Raw genomic sequence first — 26,025 nt, 5'->3', positions numbered from 1 at the left:
TATTCATGGTATGATCTGACCCCAAGAACAGGTATTAGAATACATCCAAATTATAATTTAGTTGAGGTTAATGCAAACAGAAGGTTCAATAAGTTTGAACCTTTCAATTTTGGAATATAAGCAGGTCAAGTTTGTTATTTTAAATATCCTATGAAGAGAAGAAGATCTAGTGAATGGTTGTCTTATTTGTCGAATGAAGTCTCGTTCGACCATAAAAATGTCGAACACCATCACTACTCAAAACCATGATGCATTTCAGAATGACAAAGTAGAAAGACATTCAGTTGATTCACAACTCTAATCTACATCATAATTACTTGTGGATGTTAATATCACTTACGAGGAGATAGATGATGTAGAGATATCCAACAGTGAAGATCTTGTTGAACTAATAGAGTCTAGCGACGATGACTTAGAAACTGTTAATGTTGAGTATAAATCCTTCGAGAGTCTAGCATTGATTAAATTTTAGCATTATTGTTCATCAAGTAAGTTATACTTCAATCATGTTTTGTTGCTTAATTATCATATTAGTAAACTTTATTATAATGTACTTTAATGTTATTTTAATATTATATATCATGGCAGATTATCCAGCACCACTCCGTGGATCTACAATGCTTAGGGTTGTTAGAGAGTCGTAAGTATTTTTTTATTATTAGTAATTCAAGTTCTTTATTTATAACATATATCTTATGTCTTAATATTTTTTATATGCAGGTTTACTCCTGATGGTCAACGAGTAGTGACATATATTAGTAGAAAATTTAAAGAAAGAGTCTGCATTTTTAGTTCTATATGCAGACATGTAGACTAGGAGACCAAGGATTTTTATTATAATGAATTTGTGGTAAGTAAATTGAATATGTACAATATATTTATCCTTTAATGTACTAAATTTTTAATTTTTAATTGTATAAAAAATATTCATGGGAGGATGGACACGAGCCAGAATTTGCAGCGACTTGGAATATTTATTGTGTCAAATTATACAAAGACCTCTTATATTATATGAGAAGGAATGACACAAGACCAGCTTATGTATCTAATGAGATCTGGGGTGCATGGACGACCACTTGGTTTGCAGAGAGATGGCAGGCAAAGGCTCTAAAAGCTCGAGAAAATATAAATATAGAGTGAGGTGGTCCGAGTACCGGATTCACTCGGCATACATCAGGATCCCGATCCATTATTGAGCACGCTATGGATCTAGTGAGTTTAATTTAAAGTTATATAAATCAAATTTTTATTTATTAACAAACTTGTATAATTTTGGCCTAACTTATTTATGTATGTAGGAGCGTTCTTTAGAAAGACAATCCACTTGCCTGGAAATCTTTCTCAAGACTCACTAGAAAAAGGATGACACATATATTGATATTCGATCCAAAAACATTGGGGTTTGAATTATTAACTTTATTATATTTAATCGTTAATAATGATTAATTAGTTTTAGTAATTATGTATAAAATATAAATCGTATATTTTTTTTCTACACAGGAGGAAATGATAAGTAGAGTGGCTCAAGCATCTCAGCCACTAATAGAGGGAGGGGAGTCACAAGATATATCCACTTAGCAAAAAATAATGTTTATTATGATGTTGCAGGTTGAAGGACAAAGAACTTCTCCTTCTACAGCCTTGGCTCCCAAGCCAAGGTGGTATTTGATCGCTTGAGGACTCCTAGGGGCTGTGCTAGTTCCTCCTCTCCTTCTTCTTTTGAGGTGGAGTCGTTAAGAAAAGAAAATCAAGAATTAAAGATTCAAATGACTATGATGGATCAGAGGTGGGAGGAGAGGTGGGTTGCTCAGGAGCAAACATTGGTCCGGATACGAATAGTTATTGCTAGATGGGACTAGTCACAGCAGCTCCAGTCACAACATGGTATTGAGTCACAGGAGACTCGAGACCCAACAGACCTTGCTGATGATTAGATTTTTCTGAGGATTGTTCAACTACAACTTGATTTTTTTTTTAATTTATCATACATTAATTAAGTAAAATATATTTATTCTATTTGGATATTATTAGATATTTATCTTAAATTATATTACATTTTTCAGGAGCCTGTATTAATACATTCACCACCATCACCCGATATCCAAAATATAATCCAGGTATTTTTTTTTGATGTAAAATTAGTTATATATTATAATTTTTTATTTATATATTACATTTGCATCGATGCATTCTGATCATAATATCTTGTATTTGACTTTTACAGAATTATATTTGGATATATGTGTAGGAGATGTATCATGGTAATATTTTGTATTCACTTTTGGATAGTTATGATTGTGAGTATTTTGTATTTGGATAGTTATACTTGTGTTTTATACTAAATTTTGGAGATTTGGATAGTTATTATTGTGTTTTGTATTGAATTTTGGATAGTTTAATTGTTTGTATGTTGTGAGCATATTGTATTTGTGAGTACGCGGTATGGATTGTGATTTATGTGTAGATTGTGTTTGTATTGCCATTGTTTGTGATAGTTTTTATTGATATAAAAATTGTATGCAAGATACATTGTAAATTAAAGGGAGGTTTTTTAAAATTTTGATTAAATTTTATCGACGAGATCATGATTCTGTCGGTGATTCACCATTCCGTCGACAAAATATCAAAATTTGCACAGTAAATTGTTTATATAATACCGACTGAATTAACGATTCAGTCGATAATTTTATAAACTGAATTTGAGATAAATTTCGTTATCCACCATCTGCTCTATGCCAACGGGACAGTTGTTCTGTCATTAAAATGTACCAACGGAATATAAATTTCCGTCAATGAATACCGACTGAATATCATTTTTGTCAGTAAATTACATTTTCAACGTAATTACTTCCGATATTACAAATTCCGTCAGTAATCCCAATTACCGACAGATTTACGATGAAAAATTCAGTGGTTATTCGTTGTTATTTTTGTAGTGAAATTTCAAACAACGTAACCAAACAAACTTGAATTGAGTCTTAATAAAAACAATGATAATTCCAGTTGGCTTCATTGACTATCCCTGGGGGTGACCGATCCGGTCCCACGTAAATTTTCCACCGATCACCAAGGGTAAATCGGGAAGCGCACACGGCGGCTAGTCCAGAAGCGCAACATCCTTTGATTATATCCTCATTTGGAGGAAAAATTCTTACAAATACGCCGTAGCTGGAGTTCGAACCGTGAATACCTGGGTGACAACCTGAATATTCTACCATGACACTATGATCCTGGGGATAATTGAAAGCTTAATAAGCTCAAGCTCATTAAAATAAAAAAAAATATACATAATTATTTTAACGACTTAATTCATTAACTCGATTAAATAAACTTAAACATCATAAATTTGGCTCATTTGAGATAGTTTATGACCCTATTTTTTTTTATCATATTAGCTCTGACAATAATAAAAAAACAAATTATTTTAACCTATAAAATGACTAAAATAATCATAAATAGTAAAATACTTTTTTATAAATACCATTTGCCCCCAACTTTCTCATTTATCACAAAGCACTCTAATATTCCTCCTATTTTTTTATTTTATTTTATACATTCTAATTTACAACTTAAATCATTATAAACTTTAATAATTAAGTAACAATTATTCTTGCACATATCATTTTGATTTTTGGTATCTATCTAACTATCAAATAAATTATTATTATAATGAATGAATATCAACAACCCAACTCACGGACAAGTAACTAGAGGCAGTATTATGGTTGATCATACATCATCTGTCCCCCATTCTACAGGACGTAATTAGCTTGCTAACAACATTATTAAATATGACTCAGAAAATAAACACGTAATTGTTTCGCCCATTCCACCACAAATTGCACACTTAACACAATAACTCTTGTATCTAAACTGCTTAAGGTTTTTTTTCTTTAATCACAAGCCAAACTTGTATCGTTTCTTCTCGAATGGACTGACGGTTCGGACTGCAACCAACAAGAGTTTGGTGTCTGAAGGCATATTTGCGAAGAAAGTAACGTCCATTGTCTCTGCCTCGATGAAGAACCTAACGTTAGTCTTATTCACAAGCAAATTTTGTTCCAAAGCTAGTGAGGCAGATGGCGAAGGCTTGGAAAGCTGACAGTGGCTGGCGGTAATCCATAGTGAAGGTGTCATCCCCCACCTTACCGAATTGTAGCAGCACTGTCTCCTCATCTCCGATCCCTGAAGGTTGGCTTGCGTCTTCAGTCGCCACCAACTGGAAGTTCTTGACCGAGGCCACTGTGACCCGGCCATGGAAGTTCAAGCACCAGCATTGCAGGTGTTCGTGCCACCGGGGAGCTTTGTTCTTGAGAATGGTAGTCCCTGGGGTGTGTACCTTGGGCTTTAGTGAATCTCCCTCCCCTGTCATGTCTTTTGCTGAAGGACATTGCAGAGTGCAGTGCATCCTTCTAGGCCCTCTTTTCAGAAGGTTAAATTTGTAAGATACACGCCCGATAACAAAGTTGCCAGCAGGGACCTGAGGGCTGATTTGCTTGCTCGCAAACCGTCTGCTTGCTCGGCTACTTGACACCTTTGCACCATTGTATGGAGGTTGACTATCATAGATTTTAAACTTTGTGCCCAAAATATTTGACCTGCAAGGAAAATTTTAGTTCATATAAAATTTTAAACTTTGATGAGATGGTGATTGGTGAACGTGACCCATATATAATCAAGGTATGTAATGATCAAAGTCTATATAATTTCCTCAATCAATCAATATGACCTCACAATAGGTAAGGAATTATGAGATTTCTATATATGGATTATTTTGCAATGATGATGGGCGACGACTCCCTCCCCAAGCCTCAATCATGTTGGATACCACCTGTCATGCCCCAATCTCAGTCATACGACCCCCCAACCTCAATTATGTTGGATACCGCTTGTCATGCCCCAATCTCAGTCATACGACCCACCTATTCCTTCATCTTGAAATCTTATCATTTGGTCCCCGGGACAGGGTTGAGTTGGCTAGTATGAGACAGAGTTGCTATCATCGAGCAAGGGTTTGAATCTCGGCAAAGCCAAGGAAAAAAAAACCTTCCCACATTGGCCAACTACAACTTCCTGATTTACCTCCTCACAAATGATCGTGGGGTCGACCGTGTAGGGCCGCTGAGGTGGCAGATTGCACCTTTTTGCTATCATTGAAATCTTATCATTTGACTATTTTCTCACATTATGAACACTATTTTTATTTACTTCTTAAAAAGGGTTTCTCACTAGCACCAAAGGCTCTAAACTTCCACTTGCTAACAAACAATCATATGAGCAAAAACGTATCTGACTTGATAACTAGAAGTATTTTGTTTGCTTTTTCCCTTTTTAATTCATTGTGTTTTATTAACAAAAAAAACGATGGGATAGCGAGTATCATGGTAGCTCCTAACCACATTGCCTCTTGTACTATAACACTTTCATTGTAACCTTGTGTGAAAATAAATACTTGGAACATTACAGATTGGTTGTGTCCTCCAAACACACGACAATGGTACTTTTGTATAAATATGAATCATCAGTGTCAATGTCGACATTCTTAATAAATAATATGATGCTTTTGAATTAAACTAATGTAATATCAGTAGCCCTACTGTAGGAAAATTTGACAGTAGAAAAAGAAATCATCTGAGAAGATGAACTTGTCTTTTTTGATTATATAAAGAGACTTCAAAGAATAACTAAACAAACCTTAATTTCCCCATGTATGCATTATTTCCTTGAGACAGATCATCAGCATCCAGAGAGATAATATACTCAGTGTGAGCCCCACGCTTAAACTGTCGTGCTGCTAAAAGAAACTTTCCCTTATCTGTAAAAGCTGCAATACAAAATTAATGTTAGTGTAGCTTGAAGTAGAGTACTTAGCATCTATGAAATGCAAAGTACTATTTTGCCTCACTCATGAAAGAAAGATACAGAAAATTACTATAAGGTTGAAACACTACCAGCTTATGTCTACAATCAAATAAACCCTTCTATCAGAAACCATCTGAATAGTCATACAACAAAACACAACTTCCTCTGTTGCTTAACCTATAGCAGGATAAAATAGCAGACGCAACAATGCAAAACTACAAAATACTTAATACTCTCCTAATCTCTTATTGAAATGCCAGTGGCTTGAACTCAGTCCTAGACTCATCAAAAAGGGGAGGTTTTGGTCAAATCATATCTTGAGAAAGTTATGATTTACATGTCAAAGGATCTAGGTCCACCAGCACAAGCATAATCCTTCCACATGAGATTTGATGCGGGTCAAGCCTGAATGACTACTTTGCCAAGGCACACTAATTGCATTGGTCTTAAACCTATCCCATAGGGCATACTCATTCGAAATCCATTGCATGCCCATAAAATCACAATAATCTAAATAACTGCCTAATCCAAGTTGAGACCTCAGGAATTCAGCGTATACCAGGTCACATTAATGTGACAATGGCATCCATTCACATTCATGGAATCCATCCACATTAATGGTGCGGCTCATCTCATATCTGGTTGTGCAATATATGGTTGTTCTTCCTAGTCTAAATATGAACAGTTTGGCAGTTTGGGAAGCCTCAGATATGCTATCACTACCCCCTACATTAACTCCAATGTGTTTTTGGATGGCTTCATGAGTTTCTGACTTTGGCATTAGTGCATGGCCTCTTCAAGCCCATACCCAGCACACTTTTTTCCTGTTGTTGATTAATCTTGAAGACATTCAGATTCAGATGCTTGTTAATCCTCTATCTCACAATAAATGAAAAAAAAATTATAATAAGTACTAATGTTGGTGTAAGCATTTACAGACAAAGCCACATTATTCTAATGTGATGCGAATCCTAACACCATTATAAATGTCTCGTACTCTAACTCTGTGATGCAGAAAAGATTAAGCTTGGAAAAGCTGATCCGATGCCTGGAAGGATCCAGGCACCTCAAGCCTATAGAGGCGCTTGAAAGGATAAAAAGAATACTTAGGTACATTAAAGGCACTTTAAATGTAGGAATTTGATACCCTAGAACCACCAGTTTTGACCTAATAGGATATTCTGACTCGGGTGTAAACTGGACAGGAAAAGCACAAGTGATAGTTGTCAATTACAGTCGGTTACCAACCATATAATTTTGTTACCTCCGGATACCACCGAAGATTATAGATAGACCTATATCTCTGCCAACATTACTAATCAATGTATCCAATACCTTAGGTAAACACTTCATTTACAAATCAGTCAACCTTTAAGCAATTCAAAATTTATGTAATTGATAAGGTAATAAGAGTACTAAGAATTATCAGAACCAGTATTTAGTCCAACCCCTCTGGAAATATATAAAAAGTTGCAAATACCTTCAACTCTCAGCCTTTCTTTAAATTTAAATTAAAAACATTTAAGTTCTTAGCACCACATCGCTGAATGTATTCGTTTCAGCATCAGTTCATATCCAATTAGAAAATATAGAGTGTTGGCATGCTCTGCGTCCCTAATATGCTAGCTTCCTTCATAAGCTAAGACGCTCAGCAAATGGTTTGACCTTGGCATGTAAAAAAGAATTTCGCAACAAAATAACAAAGAGGAATTAGAAAGTACATAAATATATGGACCGAAACAAAAGCTTTAACAATATTTCAAATTCTAAAAATTGGTGTACTTTGCATCTAGACAAGGAAAAGTTTGATAAAATTTATGATAACATCTGCTTACATTCTGTAAGGCCGAGATAGAGATAGTATGCGGAGTTGTCCTTGTTCCGTCTGATCAAGCATTGTACTGGAGAGTCCCTCGGTCCAGGCTGGATTGCACATCAAATAGACAACCAAACATAGTTCAGATCGCAGATCAACACACAGAGAAAACGAATACATATCATACATAAGCTTATTTCGAAGGTATTAGAGCAAAAAAGAAGATCTTCACGAATGAACAAAATCACGTCAAATTCCCAAAAAGACAAAAGTTGAAGGGGGAAAGTGCAAATGGCAAAGGAAATCAGGGAACTAGCATCAAATCAGAGAAGAAAACGAAAGGCACCTCTTTGAGCGAAGATGGGAAGGTGATGCTGCCGGTCTCGCACAGTTGTCGGACGATGCCGCAAGCGGAATCTCTCCACCTACGGCAGACGCCGGCGTAGGCCACGATGTCCTTCCTCTGCGGCCACCGCTCCCCGCCGGCATCCACCCGCCTCACGATCTCCCCCAGAATCTCCGGAAGCATCCTTTCCCATCTCCCCTCCCCCTCCTCCGCCTGTCGTCTCCCACCGCTCTCCTCTCTCTCCAACTCCTCCTCCGACTCCGATCGAGTCGCGGTCCAACGAACCATCTCTCTCGCCTCTCCAACTCTCTCTCCCTCAAAATTGGAAGAAAGAAGAGACCAAATTAATAGTTGACGCTCGGCATCGATGGAACGGCTAAGGAAGTTCTAGATTAAAGAGCTGGCAACGTCAATAAATAGAAATTTTCTTAGGGGAACTTTATTTCCTCCAGTTCTCTACTGTGGCCAGCTCAAAATCAATAACAACAACAAAATAAATAAATAAATAAATAATAAAATTCTATTTTTTAATTGTATTTTAAGTATTTATTCTTCGTTTCTTTTGCCAAATTCTCATATTTTAAATATTTATCATATTTTCTTTTGGATGGCTCAAACAAGTTGCTTGAAAGTTGAAACGTGAGGGTTTGCAAATTTGACATTTTCTTTCTTCTAATTCTCTTAATTTTTTTTTAAAGAATATCTTTATTGTGAATATAATAATAAGACTTAGTCAAGATTTTGGATGGGAAGAAGAATTATTAGCAGTGATTGGTAAGAGGGGTTTAACCACCTTGTCAATTAGATTTAGGATTTCTCGATCTTACTTCAAAATTCATTTTTGATTCCCCTTTGATATACTTTATAAATTTATCATCGTATATTACTATCTTAGCTTTTATGAAATTTTGCCTTTGATATACTTTATGATATATTTTTATCGATTGTATTTCTTTGAGAAATTTAAATACGATTAAGATTGAAAAGGATTAAATCAATACAACACAATTTACACTGGACTCGTATACACTTCTTGTAATCCCCTAGATCTGTTGGACAATTTGCGATGCACTATAGATATTTTTTTCTAATGGAATGATAAATCTAAAAACATTAGTCGCGTGAATATGCTCTCACAAGTGCTTCATGTTTTATTTCGATTATCGAGTTAAACATGAACTGTGTAATTTAATTCTTCGTGATTGGTGTATGATCATAGAACTGATTGGTGTATGCAATAACAATCTCACTTAGGTCATATAAAGATTCTTTATGAATGTTTGTTCTAATAAATTTTAAAATTAATTTTCAATGAATATAAATATGGTGTCTGATCTTTCTTATTAAGTAGAATATTTCATTATTTATCTAATTATATTTTATGCCAAAATTGGCAAATATTAAACTACTTGAGAGGAAGCTTTTGCCTTGACAATTTATAGACAATCAAAGTAGAACGATAGAAACTCTCATAGTTAAATGACTATTAAATTGTGATTAGTGAAGAAAAGATAGAACATTGTACGATTTCACAACCCCTACCTCACCGCTTACTTTTCTGTTATATATTGTCCTTGATTGGCGCGATCAACGTCGACTTGATGGAAATGTAGGTGGGAACAAGCTTCATTAATGCACTCGATGCTGACAAGCACGCCCTCTCTCGCATGCGGCTGCTCCGTCAGTTTAGGACACAATCAAAGTCATCGTTGATTTAAAAAGATTTAAAATATCTAAATTGATAGGATAAAACCTGAAAAGATAAAAAAAAAAAAAATTAGAGTTAGATTTAGAATAGATAATATCATAATAATATTATTATAGAGGTATATGAATATTTTTTTAGGATAATAAATAGTATTAAAGTCATGATTTAGATGATACCATGTGGAATGATAGTGAATGAAGTTATGAGAAGTATGGAATAAGTCAAATGGTTTAATATTCACAGAAAAACTTAAATAGATCAATATCGTTGAAAGACCCATAACAAATTAACCTCTCAAAGTACTCTATATTGCATCTAGGCCCTATAAAAATAAAAATCTTTATATACCTCAATTATCAATAAAAAAACTTTAAATAATTGCCTCATATTTTTTTAATTATATTTTATCTTATATATAAATAAAATTTAAATTCATAAATTATTATTAAATAATATTAATAATTAAAAAATAAATTATATTACATCAACTAAAAGATCTAATTAGTTTAAATTAAAAAATTTATTTCAATTTAAGAAAAAAAAAACCTATTTAACCTACGTTAACGATATGGGAGAGTTTCCAGTAGATGCTCTACATAATTTATGCAAACGAACCAACCTATGCATTGATTTCTCCGCAAAAGATATTCCTTTCTCCAAGTTTAGTAAGAAAAGAGTGTGATAAATTTATTATAATAAAATATAGATCAATTTTTAATTTTAACTAGTGATCGTGTACACGCGTTGCGTGTGTAATATAATATATCGAAATTACATTGACTTTTTATAATGAAATTATATTAATTAAAGCATTTTAACATTAAAATACTAAAGTAGAGTCATTAGGGTAAAATACCTTACTTTTAAAAATCTGAATTATTTGGGTATTTGAAAATCCGAATTATTTGAATTTTCGAGTGTCACCCTTACTGCTTTCCTATGGAAAAAATTAATTTAATTTAATATTATACTTATTTTAGTAAAAAAAACTAAGAAAAGTATATTTTTTAACATTGTCAACCTAAAATATTTATAAAAGCTTCTTGTTGTCAATTCTAAGATGTGGGACTAAAGAAAACTATATTTTTTTTTATATAAAACAACCAGAGAAAATTAATGATGAAAAAAATTCATAATATACCGCAGCTGAGTCTCGAACTCTAGATCATTGGAATTATTTTTAGTGAAATAGAAAAAAAGATATTAACGTAAATTCATTTTAGGCTTCACCAAAGTTAGTTAGTAAAGGGAGAGAGAGACATTTTTAATAAAATAGTAAGATGAGCACATATCCTCAAAGAAAACTTTCTTTAACTCTCTAATAACTTAACGCTCCATTATAAATTTATCATATAATTTATCTATTTTTATATAGTTTGTAGATGTACTATGAAAAATATTTAATAAACACAATCAATTTACTACCTTCTTAGCGAGTGTGAAGAAGATTTGTCATAACCTAATTAGTTGTGACATTACCTTAAGCGTAAAGATTTTCTATCACCTAAATATCTATGGTTCGATGCTCAACTATGATGAATTTATAAAAAAAAAATTTAAATAGGGCGCGTAATTAAAAGATATTAAATTTCTGGACTTTTTATCATGAGTATTTTTTTTAATTTATCTTAATGATCGGTGAAAAAATTTTATAAACTGAATTCGTCATCCCAGACTAATTGGATTTATTTTAGTTTATTTTTTTATTTTGTGAAGAAGATTTGTCATCATGCTTACGCTGCATTTGATTAAGGAGTTTGTTTTCAACTGTGATTTTTGAAGTTACGTTTTTTTGTTTTTTTGTTTTTTTGTTTGAGATAGGGGAGTCGGACGAACACGAAGTCCATAGAACTGTCAGACGAATCAATCCGTGACGAGGCGGGTAGACCTGTGACGGGTTAATCATTTGGCGAGATGAGGCGGGCTAACCCGCCAACTTGGTGGGTTGAAAAATTTCCAACCCAACTCATTCTAAGGCGGGTTGTGGGTTTGGCGGGCCAACGCACAGGCCCATAAATTTTTTTTTAAAAAATTAAAAAATATTTCATATCTTCAACATTTTATTTCGAAAAAGTTTTCTACAATTAAATGAATATATAAACATGTATTTTAAATGTAAATGAACATAAACGAGTACTTATGTTGGATGAAAAGTACTATTTTTATTTCAAAATTATAATAAAGAAAGATAATAAATTGACCTAAAACTTAGCTTATATGTGTTTTTCAACCCGCGGGTCAACCCAAGCCCGAGCGGGCTGACCCGCGCGGGTCGCGAGCCTAGGCGGGTCGACCCACAACGAACTTGGATTGATAAAATTTCAACCCAACCCGCTTAAATTGTTTGACGGGATGTGCCAACTCGACAGGTCCAATCCAAATTGACAGCTCTATCCATAATCACTAGTGATAAACAATTATATATTAATCCGGATGCCACGCATATAGTAAAAGATGATTCGTTTACTTTAATACCTATATTAATCCGTCCTTAAGTTAATTATGGATAGACACTAACGATTAGTATATATGTTCAAAATATATAAAAAAATATATATACTTAAATACGTTAAATTTTAATCCTAAAATTTTATATAATAATACTTCATATTTTAACCCTATTAAAACCGTGAGAAAATATCGATTACACAGCCATGATCATTCATAAAGAGCACGAAGTCCGTGATTATTGCTCCACCGTCGCAGGCCTCCCCTCTAGGCTCTAAGGGACGAGATCAAATCATCTGTCCTCAAATTTCTCTATTCCCGTGTCCCCTTGCCGATCGGACGGATCATATTATATCTCAAGGATATATTACACATCATGAGGATATTGTACACATCTTAAAGATTTCATGATGTCTTAAGATGTAATCTGATCCGTCCGATTGATAAGAGACACGAAGATAGAAAAATTTAAGGAAAGAAGATTTGATCTGCTAAGGGAGCGGCCGTTGTGTGACCGCGGGCACAAGGACAGTGACGCTCCCTCCATGTCAAAAATCCACTCGCGCTCCTGCTTGCGTCGCAATCATTGCCGCTGGACTCCGTGGTAAAGTTTGCTCGCAGCCTGTGCCATTAGGGACTGCTTCGACATGTGGACCCCATGCAGTCCGCCATGTTGTCATGTGCACTAACTAATTCGACCTTTCCTGTACATGTAGTGCCCAACATGACTCAGGTCATCTCCAATACAAAGTTTTTAAAGAGATTTGAAAAATAAAAAAACTGAACAAATTTTTTTTAACTATTATGAATGTAAGATTTGAGCTTTGTATTTTAAGAGCAGTAGTAAAATTTCAAAGCTGTTTTTTTCTTTGAAATTTATGCAATATGCATGTAACCATGCAATTACATGTTATTGTTAGGATCGATGGACGCGGCTAGAGAGGGGGGTGTGAATAGCCGCCCCAAATCGTTCGTTTCTTTCTACAAATCAAGGTTAGCGCAGCGGAAATAAACAATAGAAACGACAACGGAGAATAGCAAACCTCAAACTCGTCGATGTAGCGAGGTTCGGAGATGAAACTCCTACTCCTCGGCGTATCCGTAAGGTGGACGAAGCCTATCAATCCGTCGGTGGATGAGTCCCCGGAAAACCGGCTAATAAGAACTCCTTCTGGGTGGAGAAACCTCACCACAAACTCTTGCAGCAGCAAGATCAGAGTACAAGTACAAGAAGCACAGCAAGATACAAATATAAAGATGAATGTAACAACTCTTGCTTGCCTTCTCGTCGTCGACTGAAATCTGTAGATGAAGCACCAACTTCACAGAATCATAGCAGCAGCTGAAACCAGTCGAAGAAGTCGAGGAAGCTCACGCGAAGCTTCGGAAGCGAGCTTTAACAAAGCTCTAGAACAGCAGAAGCAATAACTTGCAGAAGCAATAACTTGCAGAAGCAAGAAGAAGATCAAGAGAGAGATTCCACTGTAGAAGCCCTCAGCCCTCTTTTATACCTGCATCCACCTGCGAAGAAGAAGCCAGAAGACAGCAGAAGACAGAAGACCGTTGTGAGCCAACGGATAGTTCTGGACCGAGTCATGTTGGGCTACAGCTAGTTCTCTGCTCTTCTTCTTCGCAGGTATAAAAGAGGGCTACAGGACTTCGGTGATTTCCTCTCCTTGAGCTACTTCTTCTTCCTTCTGGAAGTTCTCTCCTGCCTGAAGCTTCTGCTTCTTCTTCCTGCTGAGCTTTGTTGAGCTCGTTGGGTGCTAAAGCTTCGCGTGAGCTCTTCCTGTTGCTGGTTTTCTAGCTAGGCTTGGATCCGAGAAGCTGCTGCTTCACCAGGGTTCCTGCTGACTTCAAGAAGGCAAGCAAGTGTTGTTTACATTTCTGTTCTTGTTTCCTTGTTCCTATTTGTACTCCTATTGCTGTTGCAAAGATTGTGGTGAGGTTTCTCCACCCACAAGGAGTATCTATTAGCCGGGTTTCCGGGGACTCATCCACCGACGGATTGGTAGGCTTCGTCCACCTTACGGACACGCCGAGGAGTAGGAGTTCATCTCCGAACCTCGTTATATGGTTTGTCTTTCTTCTCCTGTTTTCTTTCTACGTTGTATTTCCGCTGCACTAACCTAATCGTAGGAAGAAACGCGAGCGTTTTGGGGTCGGCTATTCACACCCCCCTCTCTAGCCGTACAAAGGATTCTAACAAGTGGTATCAGAGCGAGGTCGCTCTTCGCTGGATTAACACCCGAGGGAGCACAAGCTAGAGATGGATCAACTCGGAGAGGACATCACGATTCCACCCTTCTACGATTGCGACGACTTCGCGTTTTGGAGGGTAAGAATGAAATATTTTCTTATGACTAATCTTGAGAATTGGAGGTGTGTGCAAGTAGGTTTCACTCCTCCGGAGGATGAAGAAGGAAAACCTCTCAAGAAGAAGAGGTGGATGAAGGAGCAAATCCACAAATCAACCATCAACGATGAGGTAACGAAAATCATTGAATTTTCTTTACCTAATGATGTTTTGTGTAGGATAGGTGGGTATAACGATGCCAAGGAGTTGTGGAATAACTTGGCAAAGCTCCATGAGGAGAACTCCACTTCAAGTCATGAAGAGGAGTCAAGTGAGCCAAGGAGCTCACTTCATGAAGGAATGAATTTAGAAGTTGAGGGCCACTCAACATCTAAAGAAGAAGAGGAGGAAAGTTCTTCTTCAAGTTCGGAGCAAGAAGAAGAAGAAGCGTCTACCTCCGGAAGGGATGAAGAAGAGAGCTTTCATCCACCCTCAAACCTAGGTAACTCAAGCATTTTAATTTCGAGCAAATTACACATAATGTGCTTTGAGTGTAGGGAGTATGGACATTACAAGAGTAAATGTCCAAAGAGAGTTAGAAAGACTCCACCGGCGCCAAAGGTCAAGGAAGCAGGAGTCCCAACACGCAAGGGCAAGGAGCACGTGGTGTGCTTTCAATGCAAGCGAAGGGGACATTATCGGAGCCAATGTCCGAGAGGGAGGCAATCTCACAAGGACAAGAGATCGAGCACATGTATAGGGGGAGCTAGGGCAAACCCTAAGGTAATCTCTAAGGCACATTCTTGCAATTCTAGTAGGATGCATGCTAGTAGCCTTATTGCTATTGTCAAGAATGATAAGCATGTTAATTATAGAAATCGATACACATGCTTAGGTGCCAAACATGTGAGCCTAGATAAGGATAACACTAGGAAAGCCAACCCTAGAATTAACTCATCTAAGGCTAAGGAAAATCTAGGTAGAAATCCCAAATCACCTAGACATATGCCTAGGAATACCTCAAAGAAAAATGACAAATTAACACTTGAGGTATTAGAGAGGGAAAATCAAGCCTTGAGGTCAAGACTTGATAATTTAGAAAATGCTCTTAAAAACATGGAGAAGTCATCTCTAGGGTTTAAGAGTCAAAAACCCAAGTCCAAGGACAAGAAAGGTTTGGGTCACAAACCTAAGTCCCAAATGGTCAAGCCCACCTATCATAATGTTCCATTCGATTATGGAACAAAACCTAGGGCTAGGAAGACCACCACCAAGGTCACAAGGGGAGTCACCCCTAGAGTTGATCTTGATGAGTCCCAAATGACCAAGGCTTCAAAGCCTAAGAGGGTCATTAGGAGGGTTGCTAGGGAAGTTATCCCTAGTGAATATTTAGTGAACCCAATGAGCTCAAATAGGTATTGGGTTCCTAGGATCATCTTCTCTATCTCATAGATGGGTTAGAGAGTGTCAACTCCAATTAGAAGGGTAGTTAACCCAACTTTGAGGAAATTGACACTCAAGGAGCATTTTCAAGGTTTTGATAACCTTTGAAAATGAAAAAGAATTATTATTTATTCCTTGAAGAGTAAATTGTGCCATATTTGAAAAATATCGATTTTAATCTTATTTGGCACAATTTAAGAAAACCTAGAGAAATACCATAATTGGGATTTTGGTTTTCTCTTAGGGATATATGGGCAATCTAAGGTTAGATTTTAAGTTAGCTAAGGCTAAGGATACTTAGATAGGGAATTTAGGTATTTTATTTGTGCTAACTTGCCATGATTGGTTGCCATATGCCATGCCATGACATCATATTCATTTTATTATCATTTGAAATGTCATGATAATGCTTAGGCTAGTTTATATGTCATGCTTTATTTAAGTTTTCAAACTTTATGCCATGACATCATGACATTGACACATATTTTCATTTATGATACCATTTTATGCCATGTCATCATCTCTTGCATTAATGATCAATGAAATTGATTTAAGGATGAAAAACACATTTTGATATTGAGATCAAATTTGTGTTTAGAAAATGCATGAGAACTTAGCCTAAGTTGACCTTAACCCATATCTCACATCAAATTGACTTGAATGTGGTTTGATACACCTTAGATGTGTGTGAGATATTAGGATCAAGGTGCATTGTCCTTGTACCTAGATGACCCTAATTCAAGAAATTAAGGATCATAGGGAAAGCTTGTGTACAAGTCATGTACATCTAGCCCTAAGATTATGGTCCTAAATTCAAATGGTTTTAAAAGCATTTTAAAATTGATTTGAAAAACCTTGATGAAGCTTTCCTAGTGATAGCATTCATCATTGAACATTGTGATACAAAGTTGAGTTAAACTTGAACTATCTCAAAGTTTTTGAACTTTGTATCAAGATTGAAAAATGGAAACTATTTTCATAGAAAACTATTTTTTCTTGATAGTGTATGATATGAGGAATGTATCCTCAAAGTTTCGTAATTTTTTGGAATTTTCTGTATTTTTCTGTGAGTTTCTGAACTTCTCCCGGAGAGAAAATCAGAAATCTCTGATTTCAGTGGCTGGATCGGTCCGGGGACCGATCCAGGGAAGATTTGATCGGTCTGCGGACCGATCCAGAGTATTGTGGATCGGTCTGCAGACCGATCCAGTGAGTTCCAGTAGCACGAGTGCGATCTGGTGAAGGGCTGATCGGTCTAGGCGTGCCGAATTTCTGATTTTTCAGCTGTTGTCTGAAATTTCAGTTATGGAAGTGGTGTTTTTGGATTTCTAAAGGGTTGGAACTCTCAAAGACATTGTTGGTGCAATGGTCAAAGGGGGAGTTGACCTTTAGGGGGAGTTTTACCTAATTGTCAATGGGAGTTGACTTTTAGGGGAGTTTTACTCCTTAAGACTTTTGAGGATTAGTGATATGGGATTATCACTAAGTTGATTGTTGAGTTTAGTATCAAGGGGAAATTAATAGTTTCAATGAAAGGTATGGGACTTTCATTAGGAAGAAACTTTGACCTTGATACCCTCCTTTTCTTTTGAAAAAGGGGAGAGTGTTCATTGGAGAGTTATTGGAGAACCCAAGTTAGGTTATCGGGTTAACCTAAGCTAGGGGAAGAATGTCAAGGAATGTTCGAGGAAGAACATTGGAATTCTTTTTGATGTGTGTCAAAAAGGGGGAGAATTATTGGAGAACCCAAGTTAGGTTATCGGGTTAACCTAAGGGGAGAATGTCCAGAGAATGTTCAAGGAAAGAACATTGGACATTGGAAGATGAGTGGAAAACCTAAGTTAGGTTATCGGGTTAACCTAACTTGATTATGGGTTTTGTCAAACATCAAAAAGGGGGAGATTGTTGGTGCAACCTTAGGTCAAGGTTGACCTGGTTGACCCGACTCGAGGTGACTTGACTCGAGTTGTATTTTGATGTTTGACTTGGGAAGATTGTCGGTGCAATCTTAGGTCAAGGTTGACCTAGTTGAGTTGCATGTTGATGTTTGACACTCGTGAGAGAGTTCTATTCTTGATGTGAGACAAGAATAGATGGTTGGGAGTTTATTGGTCCAACCCTAGGTCAAGGATTGACCTGGTTGACCTGAAAAGTCCAAGTATGGAGACTTGGCACTGGGAAAGTCCAAGCAGGGAGCTTGGCACGCGAAAAGTCCAAGTATGGAGACTTGGCACTGGAAAAGTCCAAGCAGGGAGCTTGGCACGGGAAAAGTCCAAGCAGGGAGCTTGGCAAGTGGGAAAGTCCTAACTGGGATGTTAGGCAGTGTGGAAAGTCCTGGTGAGTGAAGCCAGGCAGTGGGAAAGTCCTAACTGGGATGTTAGGCAGTGTGGAAAGTCCTGGTGAGTGAAGCCAGGTGAAAATCCTAGTGAGTGAAGCTAGGTGAAAGTGGAAGTCCCGTGAGTGAAGCAGGCGGTGGGAAAGTCCGTGAGTGAAGCATCGGTTAGAAAGTCCCGATGGTGAGCGGTGCAATTGGAAAGTCCTGGTGAGTGAAGCCGGATGAAAACCTGAGGAAGCTGTAAAACCCTAGTGAGTGAAGCTAGGTGAAAGTCCCGTGAGTGAAGCCGGCGAGAAAATCCAGATGGATCAAGGGTGATCGGACATCCGTGTTGAGAAGGTCATGTAGGTCGAGGGAGTGACCGGATACTTGACACGAAGAAAAGTCCAAGTGGGTCAAAGGATTGACCGACACTTGGTGAGGAGTCTTAGCAGGTCAAGAGAGTGACCGGATGCTAAGCATGAGATACCAATAGGTCAAGGTTGACCGGATATTGGTTTGGAAGACTTGGAACTTGGTTTGGGCAAAACCAAGCTCGGATCGATCGATGGATCGATCCGGCCATTGCTCTCGATCGGTCCGGTGACCGATCGATAACGATCGATGGCTTATTGAGGTTCTTCGATCGGTGCGGGCCGATCGAAAGTGAACGAAGGTAAAGAGAAAGGAGGATCGGCGTGGACCGATCACATCTGATCGGTCCACGGACCTATCAGAGACGATCGAGAACTTGGGCGAGTTCTTCGAAAGTCGATCGATGTCCGGGACCGATCAGACAGTCCCGATCGGTCCCAAGACCGATCGAGAGAGATCGACCGATCGGGCTTGACTGATCGTCCACTAGCCGCGTAGCAAGCTAGTTCTACTCTTCTTCTTCGCGGTATAAAGAGGGCTACGGGACTTGGTGATTTCCTCTCCTTGAGCTACTTCTTCTTCCTTCGGAAGTTCTCTCCTAGCTGCTCTTCTTCTGCTGAGCTTTGTTGAGCTCGTTGGGTGCTAAAGCTTCGTGAGCTCTTCCTGTTGGTTTTCTAGCTAGGCTTGGATCCGAGAAGCTGCTCTTCACCAGGGTTCCTGCTGACTTCAAGAAGGCAAGCAAGTGTTGTTTACATTTCTGTTCTTGTTTCCTTGTTCCTATTTGTACTCCTATTGCTGTTGCAAAGATTGTGGTGAGGTTTCTCCACCCACAAGGAGTATCTATTAGCCGGGTTTCCGGGGACTCATCCACCGACGGATTGGTAGGCTTCGTCCACCTTACGGACACGCCGAGGAGTAGGAGTTCATCTCCGAACCTCGTTATATGGTTTGTCTTTCTTCTCCTGTTTTCTTTCTACGTTGTATTTCCGCTGCACTAACCTAATCGTAGGAAGAAACGCGAGCGTTTTGGGGTCGGCTATTCACACCCCCCTCTCTAGCCGTACAAAGGATTCTAACAAAAGGCTTGGAGCTCTTGTGGTGGCCGGATACTACTTGGAGAAGAAGAAGAAGAAGGAGAGGAAGCTAGCATCTCTTGGAGCTTGGTTAGTGTTTTGATTTTCTTCCTTTGTGAAGCTTCTTTCTTTGTGGCCGAACCTAGCTAGGAGGAGAAGAAGGTAGTTGGTGGTTTCTCATCTTGGAAGATCGTTGTCCACACAACGTCCGAGGTTAGAAGAGGAATACGATAGAAGATCAAGAGGTTTTTTTACAAGGTATAACTAGTAATTTTTCTTTCCGCATATTTATGTAAATAATACCAAATACAAGAGGCTTACGTTCTAGAATTTCAAATATGTTTTTCGATGTTGTGTTCTTTTATTTTTTTCTTTTCCTTGTGATTTGATTGTTCTATTTGGTTAACCTAAAGTTATTTTAGGAAATTAAATATTAGATTTCTATAAAAGGTTTTGTCTAGTCGGTGGTGGTTGCTCCCATATCCAAGAAGGTCATGTGCCTCACCACGTCAGTACTGGGAACCAATTATGGAAATTAATATTTAATGGAATTAATAACTTAAGGAGACTTGAGTCGAACGTGTTAAGTTCCGCAGGAGATCCAACTTAAAACCTAAAAGAACAAATAGATTAAGTTTTGGATCAAACGTGTTAAGTTCCGCAGGCGATCCAAAATTTAATTTAAAAGAACACATGGTAGCTAGGAAAAGGTTCAGACCTTTGTACAAAATTTTTGTACAGTGGAACCTCTAGGTTTTCTCAGTAGCAACCAACAATTCTATGATTCCCGATCCACCTCTTCTTTTCTGAAGTTTGTAGATATTTTCATATTCCTTTATCCCAATTAGTGTTGAACTCCTTTAGGCTTTTGTGCAGGGTGGTAATCCTATTTCTCTTGTATGACATCCTGCTCGTCTCCCGTATTTTTCATTACTTTTACTATCCCAAGCTCTCTGAGGCAAGAACCTTTCTTATATAATCCCGGTTGGGCTTTGTATTTTTTTGATAAAATGTCTTCTTCCAACAAGCATTAGAAAGAACATTACTTTTTTATTCATCTTCCTGAGCGGCCATCATTCCCGACTAGCTGACAAATGGAGCTGATGAAGCCACTCGCATTATGCAAATATCGTTGGGAGCCGACCTACCTCGAGGTGGCCGCTCATCTAGCTGGTCAAAAATACCACATACATAAGCTGTTGTACAAAGACGTTCTGTAGGTTTTTTGGACTAAGTCCCTGTTGGAGCAATCTAGATGCTCTAGGTTTTGATGTTTGGGTAAAAATTTAAGTTAAATTTATTATTATATTTAATATGTATTGTGAGTGTGTAGGATACAAGTACAACAACGAAAGTCCAAGTGTGATCTTGGCAAAAAAGAAAATTCCAAGAAGAGTCTTGGCAATGTAAGTCCAAGTATGTATTCTCAGCAATGTAAATAAGTGTGACTTAGCAAAGGTTGGAGTCATGGAGGCGCGGTTTCTTGGCAAAGAAAGACCTGACAACAATGACAAGGCTGAAGGAAGCTCTTGAAAGCAAGGCGTGAAGGATGGGGAAGCATTCAAGGGACGCAAGGCTGATGGAGAATACTAGAAGGTTAGGTCTAGGTTGGTTGGGCAAGGACGAGTGTTGAGTGAATGTACTCAAAGGTTAAAATCCTAGATTTAGGGTTTTAATGTAGCAATTACTGTAGTAGTCGACTGATAGTGAACAAAATGCCTCTGTTAGCTCAACCCATGTGGAGCAGTAGTCGTTGATCTGTAACGGTCGAATTCCACTTAGGCTCACTCGACTAGTGTTTTTACCAGTCAACTGGTGGCAGAAAACATCTTAGTGTTTTCTTCTCGAGCTCTATTTAATAGAGATCGGGGTGCTTGGACAAAGTTGATGAAATTAGTGGTGGTTAACCCTAATTAGAGTTTCCAAATATTCAAGTGATCTAGCGTGCTTGTACGAGGTTGTAACGAGGTTTCTCCACTCACAAGAAGCTACGCGAGCTAGCTGGAAGTTCTCCGGGGAATCATCCACTGACTGATTGGGATCGTCCACCTTATGGACGTACATGGAGTAAGAGATTTATCTTTGAACCACGTTAAACACAACGTGTTAGAGATTTGATTGTCTTGTTTATCGCCTCTACGTTTTAGCTTTCATCTTGTTAGTTTGTTTTGTATTTCCGCTGTCCACTAACGAGTATAGAAAGTGATGTTTTGGGTGAGACGCTATTCACCACCCCTCTAGCGAACATCAAGGTCCCAACAGTCCCCTCCGCTCACAGCTGCCCGGCTTATTAGGTAAACTTTTTCTTCTTATATCACCTTAGAATCTAATTGATTTTACTTTCATTTTTGTAGCCGAAGTTATGTTGAAGTCCTTGCTGAGCAGCAAGAGCAAGCTCTCTGATACCGAGATCAATGCTTGCAGTGCGGCTGAGCTGGAAAATCACAGACTTCTGTTGACCAATAGTTCGACCGATCAGATAGGCGAGGTGTGCCGAGTGGTGGGGAGCAATGCCGCCACTACCATTGGGGGAGTTTCCTCCCGTGTGACCCTCCATGGTCTTGGTGGTTGTACTGTTTGAGTCGATGCCGACCGAGTCAGCAGGTTCTAGCGAGTCTACTTCAGCGCCAACAGAGGAAGAGACTCTGCTCGAAGAGTACCTCCAGCTCCGGAGTCTCAACACTGGTGCCCATGGAAGTGCTTACTTCCCGATCCCATCTAAGCGGAGTGAGAGTTCTTCTGTTGTCCCCGATAGAGCAGTCCCTCCACCAACACTGCCTTCATTCGATCGGACTCTATCTGTGCTCGAACTGTCAGCTGTAAGATTCTAGCACAACCAATTTCCTTCCCCCCACCATCGGTCGATCTAGTGGCTTCAATCTCCATGATCCGCTCCTTGAAGTCCAAATCCAAGGGTCAGGCAACTTTAGAGCTCTCTGATCTGATCGGCCGTAGACACATATCGACTTTGATCCACCTGACCATTGACACTTGGCGCTCTCTAGGCAATGATATGCCCTGATTGCCCGAGCACACGATTCGTATCCAGGGTCCTCTAGCCCATACTTGGGCGGATGCCAAGGGCAAGGTGATGACCCTCCCACCCGGGGAGCTGGTTGACAGCTTCACTCAGAAATCCACTATAGTAAGTTATGTTCCTCTAAAGTTTCTATTTTCCTTTACTACACCGAGTTTTGATTCTTTCTTCTTACAGTTCTGGATGGCTAGTTTGACGATGTGTTAGAGGTTGACCTTCCTCGAGCACGAAAATAAACAACTGCGAGCCTCGATCAAATCAGCAAGTGCGTCCCGAGCTACTATTGAAGCGCTCACCGCTGAGGTTACTCAGCTAAGGAAAATTTAGAAAAGTCTCTCGAAAAACTAGTGGGCTCTCAGTGGATGCAGTCGACAGAAAAGAATAAGAACCAAGAGCAGGCCCAACAGCTTGAGCGGCTCAACAAGCAGGCACGAGATTTTGACTCCAAGGTCAAATCAGCAAACACTCAGAAACTTCGTGCCATAGAGGACCTGGAGAAGAAAAACCTGGAGGTTCGGGCCTTAGACAAGAAGCTTAAGGAGACTGAGACAACTTTGGCCCAAGAACAATCGAGCCGATCGGCGGAGCAACAGAAAATCACCTATTAAGACGTCGAGTTGAAGTTTCTGAAGGCTGAGCTGGAGGCGTCCAAGGCCCATCTATCTAAGTTTCAAGAGGATAGCCCGCTCGACTAGAGGACTTCCAGGTTAAATATCTCTGCTCCAAGGCTTCAATCAGATCTTCTTCTATCGGATCCTATCTCTTTGATCTTGGCATAGATGGCACCATCCAGCAGGTGAAGGATGGTGGCCACCTGTCTGCATATGTCTCCATTACATCCGTTCAAAAGGATGAACTTGTGGCCTCGTTCCCTGAGAACGTTGTTTTTGATCTAGCGTAGTTCTTTTCTACCAGCATTTTGTAATTGGGAACAACCTTTGTAAATTTTTTCAAGTACTAATCGATGTACCCTCGTTCAGCGCTTTAAAATTTTGCTTGCTTCGTATTCTCTTTATTATTTCTATATAACTTAGTCACCCCGTGCAATAGTTTGAATCTCCCATGAATCGTGGTCGAACGACATCCCGTTGTAGAAAATAAGAACAGAAGCTTGGCTCGATCGGGTCGAGTATCTCCCACACTTAGCATTTGCATATGAAGATTCCTCTCCACCTAGTTATGATTCCCCGGTCGAGTTGGGAGTCCTTGACACTTGCATTTTTATTCAAAAATCTTGATGACGGTCGCTAGGTTCGATAGTCGTCGCTCGATTTTTGATACCTTCTTCAAACTTAGAATTTAGGTTTTGTAACCGTCGCTCGGCTATTAAACCTGAGTTTATAGTCACCACTCGACTGTTGATTCTCCCTCGTGCTCGGGTTTATAGCCACCGCTTGACTATTGATTTACTGTCATGCCTAAGTTTAAAGTTGCCACTCTGTTGATTCTCCCTCGTGCAATATACCCATAGCACGCTCGGGGAGTTCATCGACCCAACTTCGTCCAGCGTGGTCGAGCCAAGCCCGAAGCCCTCTAAGGATCTCTCTATTGGTGACCTCCGCTTGGGCGTTACTCTATGGGTAAGCCACTGACATGAAGGATGCCGAACTTTCCTACTATTGTTCGAGACAAACTTGCGAGGGATGCTTAACTGACATAAGATATTTTTGATATATAAATTTGATAATCATGTGCTCAGTTATCTTGGCGAGCAGCTCAGCCTCCATCCATTTTGAGAAATAATCAACTGTCACCAGTAAAAATCTTCTTTGCCCGATCGCTATGAAAAATGGTCTAATGATATCCATGCCCCACTAATTGAACAGACAGGACACAGTGGACTCCTTCTATTCTTTAGTAGGTTGGTGCGATATATTCTGATATTTCTGGCAGGACATGCATGTGACTACCACCCGAGCGACGTCGGCCTACAATGTTGGCTAGAAATACCCGGCTAGCAGGATCTTACGCGCCAATGACCGACCGCTCGAATGACTATCACAGGAACCTTGGTAAACTTCTTGCAATATGTATTGAATATCATCCGATCTGATGCAGTTGAACAGTGGCCTTGAGAAAGCCCTCTTGTATAAGTGATCTCCAATTAGGGTGAATCAGCCGACCCTCCTTTTTAATGATTAAGCTTCCTCCCGGTCATCCGATGTGGCACCCGATTAGAGGAACTCGACCAGTGGCGTCCTCCAATCACTCGATATGCCCATTCCAGCCATCCTATCAATATGTGCCACTAGCAAAATTTGCTAAATCGACATATCTATAAGTTCAAAACCAACCTAAATTACTAGGACACAGTTTCCTTCTATAATCAACAACACACACTATAAGTGATATCATTTCCCAACTTATCGGGCTTATTGATTCATTGAACTAAATCTCACCCATTGATAAATTAAAGAAATAAATATCAAATATATGTGCTTGTTATTATATTAGGATTAAGAGCACACACTTCCATAATAACTGAGGTCTTTGTTCCTTTATAAAGTCAGTATAAAAGAAAACGACCTCTGATGGTCCTACTCAATACACTCTAAGTGTACTAGTGTAATTATATAGTTAAGATAAACTAATACCTAATTACACTACGACCTTCCAATGACTTGTTCCTTTCCATTTTGGTCGTGAGCTACTGTTTATAATTTATAAGGTACTGATAACATCATCTTCTGTATGTGACACCACATACTATGTTATCTACAATATAAATTAATTGAACAACTACAACAAATGTAGATGATTTGACCAAATGTGATTCTTTATTCAAAATAAATGTTTGCAAAAGCTTAGGCTTTCAGTATACACTCTAACAGTCCATGCCCCACTGGTTGAACAGACAGGACACAGTGGACTCCTTCTATTCTTTAGTAGGTTGGTGCGATATATTCTGATATTTCTGGCAGGACATGCATGTGACTACCACCCGAGCGACGTCGGCCTACAATGTTGGCTAGAAATACCCGGCTAGCAGGATCTTACGCGCCAATGACCGACCGCTCGAATGACTACCACAGGAACCTTGGTAAACTTCTTGCAATATGTATTGAATATCATCCGATCTGATACAGTTGAACAGTGGCCTTGAGAAAGCCCTCTTGTATAAGTGATCTCCAATTAGGGTGAATCAGCCGACCCTCCTTTTTAACGATTAAGCTTCCTCCCGATCATCCGATGTGGCACCCGATTAGAGGAACTCGACCAGTGGCATCCTCCAATCACTCGGTATGCCCATTCCAGCCATCCTATCAATATGTGCCACTAGCAAAATCTGCTAAACCGACATATCTAT

General features: G+C 38.7%; 1 protein-coding gene across 1 annotated transcript; it reads right to left on the bottom strand.

Annotated features, from left to right (window-relative positions):
* Nucleotides 1-3,643: 3,643 nt before the first annotated feature.
* LOC121984131 (tubby-like F-box protein 1) lies at nt 3,644-8,422 on the bottom strand. The gene is made up of 4 exons (XM_042536937.1): nt 8,025-8,422; nt 7,698-7,785; nt 5,695-5,824; nt 3,644-4,598 (listed from the first exon to the last, which is right to left on the bottom strand). The coding sequence occupies exons 1-4, from the start codon at nt 8,310-8,312 to the stop codon at nt 4,040-4,042; spliced, it is 1,065 nt and encodes a 354-aa protein (XP_042392871.1). The 5' UTR covers nt 8,313-8,422; the 3' UTR covers nt 3,644-4,039.
* Nucleotides 8,423-26,025: the final 17,603 nt, after the last annotated feature.

The sequence above is a fragment of the Zingiber officinale genome, chromosome 5B (assembly GCF_018446385.1).
Source record: "Zingiber officinale cultivar Zhangliang chromosome 5B, Zo_v1.1, whole genome shotgun sequence".
In the NCBI taxonomy this organism is placed as follows: domain Eukaryota; kingdom Viridiplantae; phylum Streptophyta; class Magnoliopsida; order Zingiberales; family Zingiberaceae; genus Zingiber; species Zingiber officinale.
Note: the sequence above shows the minus strand (reverse complement) of the source record. Positions and strands in the feature narration are given on the sequence as shown.